The sequence below is a fragment of the Dromiciops gliroides genome, chromosome 2 (genome assembly GCF_019393635.1).
Source record: "Dromiciops gliroides isolate mDroGli1 chromosome 2, mDroGli1.pri, whole genome shotgun sequence".
NCBI classification, from domain to species: Eukaryota; Metazoa; Chordata; class Mammalia; order Microbiotheria; family Microbiotheriidae; genus Dromiciops; species Dromiciops gliroides.
The window spans coordinates 651,315,353-651,332,592 of NC_057862.1; the positions used below are offsets into that span (position 1 = coordinate 651,315,353).

General features: G+C 44.0%; 2 protein-coding genes across 2 annotated transcripts in view; one reads left to right on the forward strand and one right to left on the reverse strand.

Moving 5' to 3' along the window:
* LOC122740750 (cytochrome b5 type B) overlaps positions 1-17,240 on the forward strand; it is a 42,771-nt gene that overhangs the window by 3,106 nt on the left and 22,425 nt on the right. The gene's annotated exons all lie outside the window — the stretch shown is intronic.
* LOC122740751 (60S acidic ribosomal protein P1-like) lies at positions 5,708-6,101 on the reverse strand. Its single transcript, XM_043983392.1, has one exon. The coding sequence runs from the start codon at positions 6,084-6,086 to the stop codon at positions 5,760-5,762; it is 327 nt and encodes a 108-aa protein (XP_043839327.1). The 5' UTR covers positions 6,087-6,101; the 3' UTR covers positions 5,708-5,759.

The following is a 17,240-nucleotide window of genomic DNA, read 5'->3' on the forward strand; positions in this document are numbered from 1 at the left end:
AAGCCCCTTGTAGAAGGTGATGCTTGAGCTGAATATTAAAGGAAACCAGCAATTTGGAGGCAGATTTCCAAGTGAAAAGTCACCCTCAACTCTGCTTTCTTTCATCTCCCGTATCCAGTCATTATTAAGTCTTATCATTACTAACTCCTCAACATCTTTTTTTAAAAAAATTATAAACATTTTTATTTAAAGTTTTGAGTTCTAAATTTTATCCCTCCTTCCCTGAGGTGGTAAAGCAGATATAGGTTATACATGTGTGATTATGTAAAACATTACCATTTTAGTAATTTTGGTGGTTTTTTTTTTTTAGTGAGGCAATTGGGGTTAAGTGACTTGCCCAGGGTCACACAGCTAGTTAGCGTTAAGTGTCTGAGGCTGGATTTGAACTCAGGTACTCCTGACTCCAGGGCCAGTGCTTTATCCACTGCGCTACCTAGCCGCCCCTAGTCATTTTGTATAAGAAGACTAGAATAAAAGAAAAAAAAATGAAAGAAAATGAAAAATAGCCTGCTTCAGTCTGTGTTCTATCAGTATTGGTTCTTTCTTTGGAGGTGGATATTATGCTTCATCATTAGTCCTTTGGCATTGTCTTGGATTATTGCATTGCTGAGAACAGTTAAATCATTCACAGTTCTTCATCAAACACTGTTGCTGTCATTGTGCACAGCATTCTCCTGGTTCTGCTCACTTCATTATACACCAGTTCATACAAGTCTTTCCAGGCCTTTCTGAAATCATCCTGCTTGTCATTTCTTATAACAGTAATATATTCTATCGCCATCATATACCACAGCTTGTTTAGCCATTCCCCAATGGATGGGCATTCCTTTGATTTCCAATTCTTAGCCACCACAAAAAGAGCTGCTGTAAGTATTTCTGTACAAACAGGTCTTTTTCTTTTTTGAGGAATGGTTTGGGGATATAAACCTAGCAATGGTATTGCTGGATCAAAGGGTATGCACAGTTCTATAGCCCTTTGGGCATAGTTCTAAATTGCTCTCCAGAATGGTTGGATCCGTCTTCGACATCTCTTGCATCCATCCATTTCTCTAATACCACAACCACCTTAGTGGTGGCCCTCATCACCTCTCTCCTGGCTTGTTGCAGTAGCATCCTTAGTGGTCTCCAACATCCATTCACTCCACTCTATGAGCCTTCTCTACACAGCTGCCAGGACAGTGGATAGAGTTCAAATCTCACCTTAGTTACTAGCTGTCTGACTCTGGGCAAGTCACTTAATTCCAATTGTCTCAAACATCTGGGGCCATCTCCAGTTGTCCTGATGTATATCTTGCCACTGGACCCGGATGGCTCTGGAGGAGAGAAGGAGGTTGGTGACCTTGCATAGCCCTGCCTCACTTAAGTCCAGTTCACTGCAAGTCATGACATTACCTCCAGATGTCATGGTCCTCTTTGGGAACAAAGGACAGACAACGACTTAGCTGCCAAATGAACATTCTTTTTTTTTTTTTTTTTTAAAGTGAGGCAATTGGGGTTAAGCGACTTGCCCTGGGTCACACAGCTAGTAAGTGTTAAGTGTCTGAGGCCGGATTTGAACTCAGGTACTCCTGACTCCAGGGCCGGTGCTCTATCCACTGCGCCATCTAGCTGCCCCTAAATGAACATTCTTAAAACAGATCCTACTATGTCACTCTCCTCAAGAAGCCTTTAGGATAAAGTACATATTCTTCTGTTGGGAGTTTTAAGCCCTTCCTGATTGGATTCCAGCCCATTTTTCAAGGCTAGTTATACTGTGCTCTACACTCCAGCCAGTGATCAGATGAAGCATTCCATCTCTCACTGCCATCCCTTTGCCCAGCCTGTTCCCCAGACCTGAAATGCTCTACCTTCTCACAGCCACTTCTTTCTTAGAATCTCTAGGCCCTTTCAAGACAGCTCCAGCGCCACCATCTTTAGGAGACCTCTCCAGATTCTCTTAGGTGTTGGCTCTTCCCATCGCTGAGTATTTTTTGTACATAGCTTACATTTACCTATTCTTGAATATGCTGTTATATCCCAGTAGAATTCAAGGTCCTTGAGAACAGGGACTGTTTATCTCATTTTGGGATTGATATTCCTAGCACCCAGTCTAGCGGTTGTCATACAGCAGGCACTTAATAAATGCTTGTCCATTGACTAGCTAAGCGGGGCGGATGTTCTTCACCTTTTTATGTCACAGACCCCTTTGGCAGTCAGTCTGGTGTAAACTAAGGGACCCCTTCTCAGAATTGTGTTTTTAAATATGTATTAAAATATGTAGAATTACAAAAGAAGAGGATTATATTAAAACAAAGTTATCAAAACCATTTAGGATGGTTGTATGTCTTATTTTCTGAAGACAGGGCTTCCAGGGATAGAAATTCCACAGTTTCTTTTTAGAAACTTTGTCTTGTTCTCAATCTTTAATGGCAGGTGTAAAGGAGTTGGACACAGCAAGCATTGAGCAATATCACAAAATGAAATGGCCTCGTTTTAACAGATAGGACTTGGGAGCCATTTCAGGATCCTTTCTGAATCCTTTCAGACTCTGGACGAGTGAAAGCAAAGGTCAAAGTATGCTAGCTTAGAAAGAAGAGGAAGAGCAGACACTGCCTGCTCTTAGGAGGCTCACCCAGCCTGTTTGAACAGACTGTTGACAGTGAGAAATGGGAAGTGCCTCAAAGAATTCTGATTCTGGATTCCAATTGTTGTAACTCTTTCTCATCAAAGGTCATGGGACTGTTGATTTTTGAGCTGGAAGTGACCTTTGAGGTCATCTGCTTTTTACCCTTGTCATTTTACTGCTGAGGACACAGCGGTCCAAGGTCACCTCTGGAACTAAGGAGAAGGGTCAGGATTTGGGCTCAAGTCATCTGATTTCACATCTAGCAAGCAAGTTCTCTTTCTAGGGCACCAGGAGTTAATCTGACTTAAAAATAGATGTGACCATGAGTAGGCCTAGAGAATCCAGAAACTGTCTCAGCCAGCAGACAGACACTCAGCTCCCCCAGCCCAGAGGTGTGGCAGCCAGAAGGAATGCTGGTTTGAGGGCAAGCTAATTTACAAAAAATCTTGGAGGCAGAACATTATGGGATGTCTATCATTTTGGAAGATCTTTAGAAAGCAATGGAAGAGAAAGCAGATGTGCAGAAAAGTGTTAGCGGCCCTCAAAGCCTTCGCACTGGAGATGACAGCTGGAAGGAGGACACAAACAGAGGCTGAATGAAGCAGAAGTGTCAGGATTCCTATAGCAGTATTCTCATTCATGTCAGTGGAATCACCGTCCCCATTTTGTATGCTCTTTGAGGAGGTGAGAAGAGAGACTGGACCTGACTGAGACTTACAGAAGAAATTCTTGTTGGAGATAATACAATTTGTTTTGTTTTGGTTTTTTTGTGAGGCAATTGGGGTTAAGCGACTTTCCCAGGGTCACACAGCCAGTAAGTGTTAAGTGTCTGAGGCAGGATTTGAACTCAGGTACTCCTGACTCCAGGGCCGGTGCTCTGTCCACTGTGCCATCTAGCTGCCCCTGAGATGACACAATTTTGAGGGCAATCAATATTGATTTTTAGTATAGGAAAGAAAGCAAGATATTAAAAGAATGGGAAAATTGTGGACTGTATTATCCTCAAAGATGACTGGGAATATTGTTACCTTTGTAAATTAAGGTCAATTGAGAGACAATGGTCTGAGCATGATTAGTTTATTAGGCTAGCAGTAACCAGTGGGTCAGTAGCCTCTTTCACAGATAACTCACCAGCCTTAATATAATTTTGGGGAATACAGAGTTGGGTAGGTGGAGAAGACGGTATGATTGGTTACAGAGCAGACAGCCTCCTGGGTTTTGATACAACGTGATTGGTTATTCAAGAAGGAGGGCAAGCACACTCCTGTGGGGCTAGGGACCACCCCTCTCTGTTTGTTTGTTGTTGTTTTTTAGTGAGGCAATTGGGGTTAAGTGACTTGCCCAGGGTCACACAGCTAGTAAGTATTAAGTGTCTGAGGCCAGATTTGAACTCAGGTACTCCTGACTCCAGGGCTGGTGCTCTATCCACTATGCCACCTAGCTGCCCCCCCCCCATCCCTCTCTGACAATTAAGGAATGTTCATTTTTATTTTGATACCCATCCCCATCTCGTGGACCTTGTTAATAGAACTTGAATTAGCAGACTCTCCGGTGTCTAGAAGGGTTTGTTAGGGAGATAAGACTCTCCTTAGTTGTACAATGGACAATATGTCTTTTGGGTTTGATAACAAATTAGCTTGTAACTTTAAACTGACAGAGGAAAAGCTAACTCAATTATAAAAGTAATACAGCATAAAATCAGTTAAATTCATACCATAGAAACTAGAAGTAATATTAATTTTGATATTTTCAATTTTATCAAACTGATTCAAATGCCTGCTTTCTTGTCCGTCTACAAAACAACTTTATGAGAATGATCCACACCTTTATTGATGTTATCCTCTATGAAAGTATATGGGTAACAAATAGAATTTTCTTTTTTCTTTTTTTTTGGGGGGGGGCAGGGTAATGAGTGACTTGCCCAGGGTCACACAGCTAGTAAGTGTCAAGTGCTTGTGGTCGGATTTGAACTCAGGTTCTCCTGAATCCAGGGCCCGTGCTTTATCTACTGTGCTACCTAGCTGCCCCCACAAATAGAACTTTTTTCAGTGATACTGAGTTTCTTTATGATTCCCAAATCTACTTTTTAACACCACATTTCTCTAGTAATCATCACATATACAATGCCTAATGACAAGGTACTTTGTCTTATTAAAATTTCATTTAAAAATCACTAAATGTATAAAAGAAATTTAAATAACTGAACTTTCTAATGATGTTTTTATAATTTTTGTAGTATTTATAATTCTGAGATTATTAAAGCTTAAAACTGCATGAAGGCTTTTGGGATACCCTCATTATAACCTCATTCTACTTTTCAAATGGATTAGTACTCTCCATCATTCTAGCATTCCATAAACAATGTAAATGTAATCCATCCATGCCTGCCTATTTTGTTCAGGGAGGGAAATATGCACAATATTGTCTACTCTTGTCCAAGGCTTCCCATGATCCTCTTTGTGGGAGTAGGGGTGGGGGTCCATTCAATGTGTGTGGGACCTTCTTTAGGTTGTCTTGACAATTCATGGATACTAGTGAAGCAGACTTGTGAGATTTTGCCAGCTTCTCTCCCCCTGCCCCAGTAAGATTTTGCCAGCTTCTTCTAGCATGTTATTCCCATGGTCTCTTTGGCAGTCTACCTGTCTTCCTACAGAGTGCTTATTTGCAATGACACGTTACACATTTTGGCCCACAGTTCAACAATTTCACCCCTGAGTTCCTTGAAGGCACTTGGGTGATTGCCATTTGGCACTTGGGTTGTGTTTCTGGTTTGTTGATTAGGTCTGTAGGATTCTAAGCATTTGACAGTGTTTGATTTGGTCCTCTCAATCTATTTTATTTTTGAAGCCAGATATTCAGACTTTCCCTGTGAAGAAGGAAAGTCTCTGAAACCTAACTGTCAATTCTGAGTTGTCCTTCATTCGAGAAGAGGACAATGACATTGGGAAGGTGATGTCATGACTTGCAGTGACTTGGATTTAAATTAGGAAGGGCTGTGTAAAGTCACCAGCCTTACACTCTTCCCCCTGAACCATCTCAGTCCAGTGGCAAGATATATCTGGACGACTAGAAATGGCCCAGGATGCAGTGGGAGACCTAGGCTTTTTTTTTTTTTTTTAGTTAAACTTTTTATTTAATGTTTCAAAAAATATATTTAGTCAAACAGACCAAAGCCCATGTCATCATCGGACTCCTCGGGCTTTTCTTTTTTTGCTTCCTCTTTCTTCTCCTCAGCTGGGGCAACTGTGCTAGCAGGGGCAGCACCACCAGCTGCTGGGGCAGGTCCACCAACTCCTACATTGCAGATGAGACTAGCAATGTTTACATTGTTCAGGGCCTTTGCAAATAATCCAGGCCAGAACGGTTCAACATTTACACCTGCTGCTTTAATGAGGGCATTCATTTTATCCTCCGTGACCGGAACCTCATTGTTGTGAAGGATGAGAGCAGAGTAGATGCAAGTGAGCTTGGAGACGGCCATTTCGGGAGATGGATGAGGAGAGACTTGTTTGTAGTGGTGCTAGCCGCCGGCTGAAGTGAGGGTGGCCTTAGCTTCAGAAGAAGAACCAAGCACCTTATAGACAACTGAAGAGAAAGACCTAGGCCTTTTAAGCTAAGGCCTTTCCTAGATCTCAATTTGCCTGAGGCATTGCCCATTCAGTAATTAAGGCTAGGTAAGAAAGGAGGCAAAGAAAGGCCTCTTTTACCTAGTCTCTTCCCCCTCTCCCCCCCAAAAACCCACAAAGGATATTTAAGGAGTTAGGAGAGAGACTCTCAGGGTTTCTGGGTAAAAGAAATACAATTGCTATATTTAGGCCCACTCTGAGCCAGTTCTGCCCCTGAGAGATAGATTCTTTTTTGTTTTGTATTTTTTTGAAGACATAGATTTTGTTTTGTTTTGTTTTGTTTTGTTTTTGCAGGGCAATGAGGGTTCAGTGTCTGGCCTGGGGTCACACAGCTAGTAAGTTTCAATTGAGTGAGGCTGGATTTGAACTCAGGTCCTCCTGAATCCAGGGCTGGTGCTTTATCTATCCACTGTGCCACCTAGCTGCCCCTGAAGACATAGATTCTTAAGGGAGTTTGTACGCAGACACACAGGATAGTAACCAACAGATGGTGCTGTGAAGCAGGGTTTGTGTGGGTAAATATAGAATTTCCACAAAAATTCAGTAGTCCTTTTATTTTTCTAGTAGGAAAGATGTTATGCTAGAATTGAGTATGTCATCCTTAAAGTGCTATTCCTCTTTATGACTATTCATCCTAGTGCTTTCTCTAGAGTTTGTAATGTGGAAGCATGGTATCCCATTTGTTGTCCTTATCATGTTGTTTTTAGTTTCTGGGGCAATTATGAAAAAATCAGGGTCAATCCCCAGTTACCATATATTCTCTGTACAAGGTTGTTGAGCTGAATAAACTAGTATCCCAAGAGATGTTTTATAATCCCTTTTACTTCTTGACTCAATGAGTGAGTAATGAATAGATCAGTGACTGTTTTGTCTTTCACAATTATCAGTCTTGATTGCAGAATATTTCTTTCTTTCTTTTTTTTTTTGGTGAGGCAATGAGGGTTAAGTGACACGCCCAGGGTCACACAGCTAATAAGTGTCAAGTGTCTGAAGCCAGATTTGAACTCAGGTCCTCCTGATTCCAGGGCTGGTTCTTTATCTACTGCGCCATCTAGCTGCTCCCAGAGAGCTCCAAATTTTTAAAAAGAATGATAAACATAAATAAATAAAGATGAAAAAGAATACATAGCTAGAAGAAAAAAAGAAAAGATGGACTTTGCACTAGATAGATTCTGAGGCAGATCCCTTGCACATGTCAGATTCTATTAGCAAGGAGCAGCTTTTGGGTTCCTTGAAAGGACTATGGGATTTCCAGCCCATTGGTCTCCTCTTGCGTTCTAGTTCCGGTTCATTGTTTAGTGCCTGGCAAGGTAGGTCCATGAGCACTGTTTGTTTAATTCAGTGGCCTGCACTTCTGACCATGTTCTAACTTAGGCACAGTTGCTAAAACGTACTCCTTGGTGTAGTGGCAGGAGTCCTGTGTTGGGAGCCATAGGGATTGGAGCTAAATCTTGCCTCTCTTGCTTACCACAGGTGTGACCTTGGGTAGATATCATTTGACTTCCCAGTGAATCAGTTTCCTCATTTGTAAAACGAGGGAGCTGGACTAGATGATGTCTGATTCCTTCTTTCTCTAAGGAATACACATCTCAGTGATGTGATCGCCTGACTTGTGTGCTGGAAGTCTTCTAGGCACATGCCATTTTTTTCTATCGTGGTTCCTTGGTGGAAGGGAGGAAGCTGCAGTCCCTCTCTGTCCCCCATCGATGAAGGACCAAAGCTAGTCTTTAACATTTAGTCTTAGAGTGGCTCTGCAGTGCTAGGAGGTGCACTCACTTCCCCATAGCTGGGTGGGATATGTATTTGGAATGGAGATGTCTCCCCCTTGCTTTGAGCTACTGCAGTTCGGCTTCAGTCATAGAGCATAACGCCTTCTTTGATAAGGGCACCCCATGCTGGCAGTCCTGTGCCTGTGCCAGCATCTTCTTCAGAGAGACCTGGAGAGTGTCATTGTATTGCTGCTGCTTTTCTCCACCTGAGTGCTTGCCCTGTGTGAGTTTTCCCTAAAATAGTCTTTGGCAAATGTAAGTATGTTTGGCATTCAGACAACGTGGGCAGCCCATTGGAGTTGCACTCTTTACAGTAGAGTCTGAATGCTTGGCAGTTCAGCTCAAGAAAAGACCTCAGTGTCTGGTATCTTATCTTGCCAGGTAATCTTCAGAAACTTCCCAAGACATTTCAAATGGAAGTGATTCAATTTCCTGGCATGGTGCTGGTAGGCTGTCCAGGTTTCATAGGAATACTACAATGAGGTCAGCACAGTGACTCTGTACACCTTTAATTTGATAGAAGTTATTAATAGATAATAGACTTGAGAAGGTTAAAAATAGTAACAAGAAAGTTTAGATTTTTAAAAGTTTGCTTAAAACTGAAATACATAAAAATGTTATATACAGATAATGTTTCACTTAAATATTAGCTACATATTGATATAGTGGGAAATGGGGTACGGGTTGGGGTTGGGGTTCTTGGGAATTCCTCTTTAAAGAATTACACCCTCTTGCACACAAAACATAGTTAGAACAAGGTGATAGTTTATTTAGGAGCAAGGGAAGGGAAGGGTGGGGGGAGGGAAACCATGAAAGAAATCCTTAGACTTTTCATGGGGAGATTTGGCATAAAGCACATGGCTCAGAGGTACCAAATCTCCTCGAACAGGAGACCGGAAGGTACTTTTATAGAGGACTGATGGGGGTGGACCATCTGCCCGTGAAAAGTTCCTTTAATGAAGGTGGACCATCCCCCACTGGTGGTAGCTGGGGGAATTGGGTGAGGAGTGGAGGACCATCCCCCACTAGTAGTGACTAGAGGAATTGGGTGAGGGGTGGCTACGGATCCCTCTTCAGAACACAAAGGCCGAAGCCACACCCAAACTTATCTCCCCAGGATAAGGGAGACCGGAATGAAGGGTAGGAATCCCAAGCTAGCTCAGTCCGATTTGGTTCCTCTAGGCCTTATCTGTCCTCTGGTTTAGTTTCTCAAGGAGAAGATTCCTCGGTGTGCCCCAGAGAAATTCTGGGGTGCTCTGCGCCCCATGACATTCCCCACTTCTCTATATATAAGGAAAGGGGACGAAGATTCTTCTGAAACTGCTTCATGCTGACCGGGGGTCGAAGAAATCACGGCGCAAGGGAGGGGGAGGGGAGAGAAGTGGAGAAGGCCCGGAATGCTCGGAGTTGTGAGGGGCCCAGAGAGTCCAGAGGCAACACGTAGGCACAGTGTCATGAATCCTTGAGCCTAGATGGAACAGACTTAAACAAAAAAAAATTAAAACTGACCAGAGCAAAAAAAGGAAAAGGGACTTTATCAGATCAGGAGTCAAGTGGGACCTTTTTGCAGGACAGGGTGTGGCCTGCTTTACAGGAGGGAGTTCAAGCCTAATTCTGTGATAGGCAGTGTCTGTCTACATTAAGGGTCCTTTTATCCCATCCCCACTTTGTGCCTTGATTGCATGCTAGGACCTGAACCAGAGAGTAAGACAGAGGTCGCCCCAAAACCATTCCTAGGCTTGCCTCCTATGTCCAGCTTGGCCATAGGCCTGACACGATGCTGGTCAGGAGAGCAAGCTGCAGAGCCCTGGATTTTTGCTAAGCCAATCTCTCGGGTGCTGCCCTGGGGACAAAGAGGTAGGAGAGCTGACCTCACCTTCGTGCGGCGTCCCCCACTTCTGTGTTCCGGTTTACTGCAGCTGCCAGAATCTCGGCCAGCCAGAGTTCTGCTGGTAGCAGATGTGGTGATGGCTGCTGCTATTATATGAGCTTGGTCTATGGAGCGGGCACGAGCCATCTTTTCTCTCTCTTTGGCTACGGCAAGGTCCCTGTTATTAAAAATCTTAAAAGCAATGTCAAGGAGTTGTGAGGATGGGATCTGGGGACCCCAGTCTAACTTCTGGAGCTCTCTCCTAATGTCAGGAGCAGACTGGCTGATAAAATGAATATTGAGGACAGTAATTCCTACATCTCTTTGGGGGTCTAGGTTAGTATATTTCTTCAGAGAGTCTGCTAAGCGGCTCATGAAGACAGCAGGATTTTCATCAGACCCCTGTGTTATCTCCCTCACCTTTCCATAATTGACCTGTTTCTTAACCCCCCTTCTCATTCCCTCAACTAGGCAGGTGACCATGTGATTTCTACGAGCTCTGTCTTCCCTGTTATCATAGTTCCATCTCGGTTCTATGACTGGGACAGCTGTAAAACCAGGGACCCCAACCCAATTTCCAACCTGCGAGTGTTCATCCCCAACTTGTACCGCCAGGTCCCAAATCTGTTTTTTTTCGTCAGGGGTACAACAGCTGGCAAGAATAATTTGCAAATCGGTCCAGGAAAGGTCAAACTCCAGTGTCACAGACTTAAAGCCATCTATGAACTTTGTGGGGTTCTCTGAGTAACTCCCCAATTTCTCTTTAATCTGAGATAACCTGCTTATAGAAAAAGGGGCACGCCTTAATGTTGTGCCCTTCCCAATGGGAAATTCCCTTAATGGAAGCAGGGAAGCAGTGGGAGACGCTGGTAAAGACCTGGGTTGGGGAGATAGCTCAGGTGGAGACAGAGGATTGGGCACAGGGCCCAGTAGGGGAGGGGTGACAGCCTTTGGCTGTGGAGTAGGTGGGGGAGGGGAAACAATCTTTGGCTGCAGCATGGGTGGAGATGGGGAAAGGGAGATAGCCGTAGGTGACTGCAGATTAAGTAAAGCAGATGGGGTCGGCTGAATGGAAAAAACAGGAGAAATGGGAACATATTGGAGTTCCCCCCGATTGTAAATGGGGTAGAGCAGGATAGAGGGAGACTGATATCCACTCCCCGTGTGGCACAGGGAATTGGTTCTGAGATCAGCCGATGGGCAAGGAGAGGTCTCAGTCATAGAGTGATATGACTGTGGTTGACCCATAGGTACAGAAGCAGGCGGAGAAGGAGTGGAATGAGAAACAGGTAGGGAATGAGTTTGAGGAGGGGGGGAGGCTGAGGTCTCAGAGTAGGTGCCCAAAGAGTTAGCGAATTGCTTGGGCTTGTGGTGATTCTCAACCGGCAAGGGGACCTCATCCTTTCCCTTTGATTTCTGGCTCAAACTCATAAAAGCCGATATGTATGGAATCTCTGTCCATCTCCCTTCACGCTTGCAAAACTTGTCCAATTGCAAGATGGTATTATAATTAAGGGTGCCGTGTACAGGCCAATTTCCTTCACTTCCTAGAGGATAATGTGGCCATAAATTGTTACAAAAATGTATCATGCACCTCTTTCTCAGGTTTTTAAGTTCCAATTTAGTCCAATCTCTTAGGATGCACCCCAGAGGTGAATTTTTCGGAACACTCCCTTTCTGTCCCATAACTACTGTCTAAGGAGAATAGTCTGAACCAAGAGCAGAGAGCTGGTAAGGGATAGACACATAAGCATAAATGTTCTTACCCAGAAACGTGTAGTCTGAGGGTCCTAGCGTGGTTCGGACATCTAGGAGTCCCAGGCTGCTCTCTGCTATCGTGCAGACGCCGACCGTCTCTACCTCTCTGTGACTCAAACGGGAGGTTGAGTCCAGTGGGAGAGGGAGAAGAGAAACCCAGAAGGTAGGGCCTTACCTCCAGGTTCTGTGCCAAGCGTGGTCCAGACGTCTGTTTGAGCTTTCAGCGAGGGAGGGAGACTCAGGCTGCCCTCCACTGTCGCGTGCGAAAGCTGACCCTCTCTCTACCTCTCTGTGACTCAAACGGGAGGTTGAGTCAGGCGGGAGAGGGAGAAAGGAAACCCAGAAGGGAGATTCCCACCCCCCAGTTTTGTGTGTTAAGAGGAAAGAGGAAAATCCCACGTGCCCCACGTTCGGGCGCCAGATGATATAGTGGGAAATGGGGTACGGGTTGGGGTTGGGGTTCTTGGGAATTCCTCTTTAAAGAATTACACCCTCTTGCACACAAAACATAGTTAGAACAAGGTGATAGTTTATTTAGGAGCAAGGGAAGGGAAGGGTGGGGGGAGGGAAACCATGAAAGAAATCCTTAGACTTTTCATGGGGAGATTTGGCATAAAGCACATGGCTCAGAGGTACCAAATCTCCTCGAACAGGAGACCGGAAGGTACTTTTATAGAGGACTGATGGGGGTGGACCATCTGCCCGTGAAAAGTTCCTTTAATGAAGGTGGACCATCCCCCACTGGTGGTAGCTGGGGGAATTGGGTGAGGAGTGGAGGACCATCCCCCACTAGTAGTGACTAGAGGAATTGGGTGAGGGGTGGCTACGGATCCCTCTTCAGAACACAAAGGCCGAAGCCACACCCAAACTTATCTCCCCAGGATAAGGGAGACCGGAATGAAGGGTAGGAATCCCAAGCTAGCTCAGTCCGATTTGGTTCCTCTAGGCCTTATCTGTCCTCTGGTTTAGTTTCTCAAGGAGAAGATTCCTCGGTGTGCCCCAGAGAAATTCTGGGGTGCTCTGCGCCCCATGACAATATGCAGGTTTATATTTTATGTCAGAATGCTGTCTATTCCCCCTAAATGCAAAATAAAGAAAAGGAGAATTCTCCTGGACAGAGAAGTGCCTATTAAAAAATATGGTATCTCCAATAGAGTCAAATTCTGTCTTTCTCAGCTTTTTTTTTTTCAAGAATATGCCTGTTACGGGGGCAGCCAGGTGGCACAGTGGATAAAGCGCCTGCCCTGGATTCAGGAGGACCTGAGTTCAAATCCGGCTTCAAACACTTGACACGTACTAGCTGTGTGACCCTGAGCAAGTCACTTAACCCTCATTGCCCCATGCCAAAAAAAAAAAAAGAAGAATATGCCTGTTACAATTAGTATTCAAATATAAATGAAAACCATTGCTAAAAGGCAGCCAAAGTTGGATTACTTAGAGTAACCCCCATCATGGGCCTGGAAAATAGATGATGAAAAAATACTTCCTGGGGCAGCTAGGTGGCGCAGTGGATAGAGCGCTGGCCTTGGAGTCAGGAGGACCTGAGTTCAGATATGTCCTCAGACACTTGATACTTACTAGCTGTGTGACCCTGGGCAAGTCACTTAACCCCCATTGCTGGGGGGGAGGGGGAGATAAGGGACTATGAGGACAGAATGTTGTGTATGTTATCACAAGGGGTCATTTTCCCCCCATTGTTTTTGCTTAACTCTTTTTCTTTGCTACAAGGTAAAGTTCATGGGGGTGGGGGGCAATGATCAGAGAAGAGAGAATGGTTGATGCTTGGAAACAACTACAGTCTAAAAGCAAAAGGCAAGAACAAAACCAAACCAAAAAGGAATATGGTTGTTGTATACTAGAATTCACAGAAATGACTTTCTTCAAGACTCTCTTAAGAATTTGACTTTTTCTAGTTTGTTTTGCAAAAAAGGTTCTATAGGAAGGAAAATTTTAATAGTATTTTTGTTTGGCCCATCTAGTTTTTTAATCTGGACTGCGAGTACAGCTTTCCATGGAATAAGGTAAATAAATAGTTAAAATTCTCTTGGTCCTATGTATTCTGTTACATACTTAGGAGAAACTTCAAAGCTTAAATCACATATGTTAATTAAGTGCTTGAAATGGCAATCACCAGTCACCAGCTACAGGGCAAACTGGGAAACCAGGAGACATCTGGGTGTGTCCCAGCTCTTTGTTTTTGGTCTCGGTTTCTTCCTATTGTGGCTGATTGTTTTATTCCTGTGGGACTTTGAGTGAAAAGGTTGATCTCTTTGAAAGTTGATTCCCCCTTTCCTTGTTGAATTCAGTTTAATATAGACTCCTCCCATTAGAAGGAATTCCAGGTACCAGCTTTTGAAGTAGGGAATGAGATGTTCCATTTGAGGAGATTTTCCAGATGAGTGAAGCTTAAGGTCCTTTTTAAGTACCAAGAAAAAATTTTTGAAGTTCACTTTTTTTGATGCTGAGCTTCAAAAGTGTATTATGGCAGAAAAGCCTTTCCTTATTTTTTTTTCCCTGCTGGATTCCTCATAGTGCTTTAAGATCCAGCTCAGATCCCATCATTTCTTCTCTCTGAGCTTCCATATGATTTTCCTTGCACTTCTCTTCTCCATTTTAACCATGTTGTAAAAGACAAAGCCTGACTCAGGTTTGAAATTAGAATGAGGTGTGAGACTCCTGTAGAACATCTGACACTGAACAAAAGGAGGTTTCCTTAGCCCCAGCAGGGCAAGGATGTTCAGAGGGGAGACCGATGACATTGATTCATTCCCTGTCTCTGTCCACTACTCAGAAGCCTTAAAGAGGATCTGGCTTGTGTACAAGGATGCTGTGACAAAGAGCCGTTTGGCTCCTCTTAGCCTTTGGTCAGCTCAAGGATGATTTCAATATATTTTTTTTGGGGGGGGCAATGATGGTTAAGTGACTTTCCCAGGGTCACACATTTAGTAATTGTCAAGTGTCTGAAGCTGGATTTGAACTCATGTCCTCCTGAATCCAGGGCCGGTGCTTCATCCAGATTCCAATAAAGAAAAACTAGATTATCTCAGTTGAGGTGCAGGGCCTTATGTATTGTTTGTTTTAGTTTTTGAATGTGAGTCATCCCCACTGTGAGAAAATAATGGGGTTTTGGGACTCCCAGAGGCCCCCTGCTGAAGGGTCTAACCCAGAGAGCCTGGCCTGACCTTTCTTAAGGCCAGCGCAGAATCAGGAAGTTACCTCACTCAAAACCACACCCACCTGAAAGCCTTGTTCAGGCCAGAGGATCTGGCTCTGACATCAGCATGCACTGAGCTGAAGATTTGAATGATGCTAGCCAATTAGCTTTAAGCTAGTCGTCCTTCCCTCAGGGAGCTTATGCTCAGCAATTGGCCTCTTGGCCCTGGGACACTCAAGGAGGCAGCCTGTGTCCATTTTGCTCCCTTCTCTTTCCTAGCTAGCTGTGTGACCCTGGGCAAGTCACTTAACCCTCATTACCCTGCCCCCCAAATCCTTACTCTGCTATGTGACCATGGGCAAGTCCTTTAACCTTTCTGAGCCTCAGAGTAGGTCTATAAAGTGAAAATAACCCTTGTGCTTTCTGACTCACAGAGTTGTGGGAAAAGTGCTTTGTAAGCCTTAAACTGTAGTATAAATATGAGCCGTGGTTATAGTAACAGAAATAAGCCTTTTGTTGGTGATTTAGCATTGGCATTATGGATATATCACCGAATCTCAGTCAGTAAATATTCAGCCCTTTGTATGTGCCAGGCACTGTGCTAAGTGCTATACGATTATTACTCATTCGATCCTCACAACAAGCCTGGTAAGTAGGTGCTATTGGTATCCCCATTTTCCAGTTTTGAAACTGAGGCAGACAACTAGACCCGCCATCAAGGAGCCCACAGTCAAATGGGAGAGATAATGAACAAACAAATATATATGTGTGTGTGTGTGTGTGTGTGTGTGTGTGTGTGTGTGTGTGTGTGTGTGTGTGTGTATATATATATATATATATATATATATATATATATATATATATATATATATATATAAGCAAGCCATCTACAGGAGAAATAGCAAATAATTAGCAGAGGGAAGGCACGAGAATTATGAGGGATTGAGAAAAGCTCCCTATAGAAGGTGGGATTTGAGCTGGGACTTGAAGGAGTCCTGGAGGAAGAGAGAATATAGGAGAGCATGATAGGAGAGAATATAGGCATGGGGGACAGCCAGAGAATTTTTCCCCAGGGAGGTGGAGTGTCTTCTTGGTGTAACAAGCAGGAGCCCAGTGCCATTGGCTTGGAGAATGTGGGGTTAAGGGGAGGTGTAAGAGGGTGTGTGTGTGTGTGTGTGTGTGTGTGTGTGTTAGGAAGGACTTTGAATGTCACAGATTTTTGTATTTGATTTTGGAGGTGAGAGGGAGTCACTGGAGTTTACTGAGGTCATTTGGGCACTTGAGGAAAATGGCTTTGGTGGTTGAATAGAGAGGATGGATTGGAGTGGGGAGAGACTTGAGGCCGACCCAGCAGGAGCCATTGCAGTAACCCAGCGTCAGAGGAGAGAAGGGGGCAAAGTGAAATTAACAGGCCTAGGCCACAGCTGGGAGGTGGGGAGCTGTGGAGAGAGAGTGGAGTCCAGGGGGACACTTAAGGGTTTGAGCCTGAGCAGGGGGGAGGATGGCGTTGTCCTCTACAGTAACTGGAGGGGGAGGGTTTGTGGGAAAGATGATGAGATGTATTTTGGACTCGGTGTCCCAAAAGCCTGGTGAGAAGAGAATATCAAGAGGAGGGTGATTGAACTTGTCAGAGGCTGCAGAGAGGTCAAGGAGAATGTGGATTGGGAAAAGGCCATTGGATTTGGATGTTAGGAGAACATTGGAGCAGATTTCAGAAGCCTTCTGGTGTACTTCATACCTGAACAAGCATCCCTTTTATAACTTAGGTACCTTTGTATTCCAGCTAGCTTGAAGGGAAGAAGCACGAATGTCAGTACTCTGGCCCTTTCCCTTTTCTCTACCAGTTGTGTACTTCTGTGTCCAGGAAGATTTTGTCTGGCTGTTAAACAATTTAATTTCAATAGGCAACACTGAAATTTGTGTCCTTGCTTTGGGCTGTATTTTGGTGGCAGAATACCTTCAATCAAGGCATTTTGCAAAAGTGTGGATTGAACAGATATCCTGATTCTAATGTGAGATGCTTTCTGGTCTTGTTTTTTGATGTGTATGTGATGATTTGATTCATTGAACTGGTAGAAATATCCTCATAAAGGTGATTTTCCCCAGTTGGCAAATTGCTTAATTAATAAAGGGCTGAACATTCTTACCTGCTCAATAAATAAGTGGTTTTTATCACATGACATGATATACCTGACAGGTGGGCACTGTAACTTTTTGTTTGTTTGTTTTTGTTTTGTTGTTTTTTTTTAGTGAGGCAATTGGGGTTAAGTGACTTGCCCAGGGTCACACAGCTAGTAAGTGTTAAGTGTCTGAGGTCAGATTTGAACTCAGGTACTCCTGACTCCAGGGCCTGCGCTCTATCCACTGCGCCACCTAGCTGCCTGCACTGTAACTTTTGCTTGAATATCTTCAGTGAGGAAACATTTTAGTAGTATTTGGCTGTCAGTTTTTTTTAATA

What these genes read in the sequence shown, in the direction of transcription:
- LOC122740751 (XM_043983392.1), bottom strand. Translation starts at nt 6,086, where the DNA reads ATGGCCGTCTCCAAGCTCACTTGCATCTACTCTGCTCTCATCCTTCAC.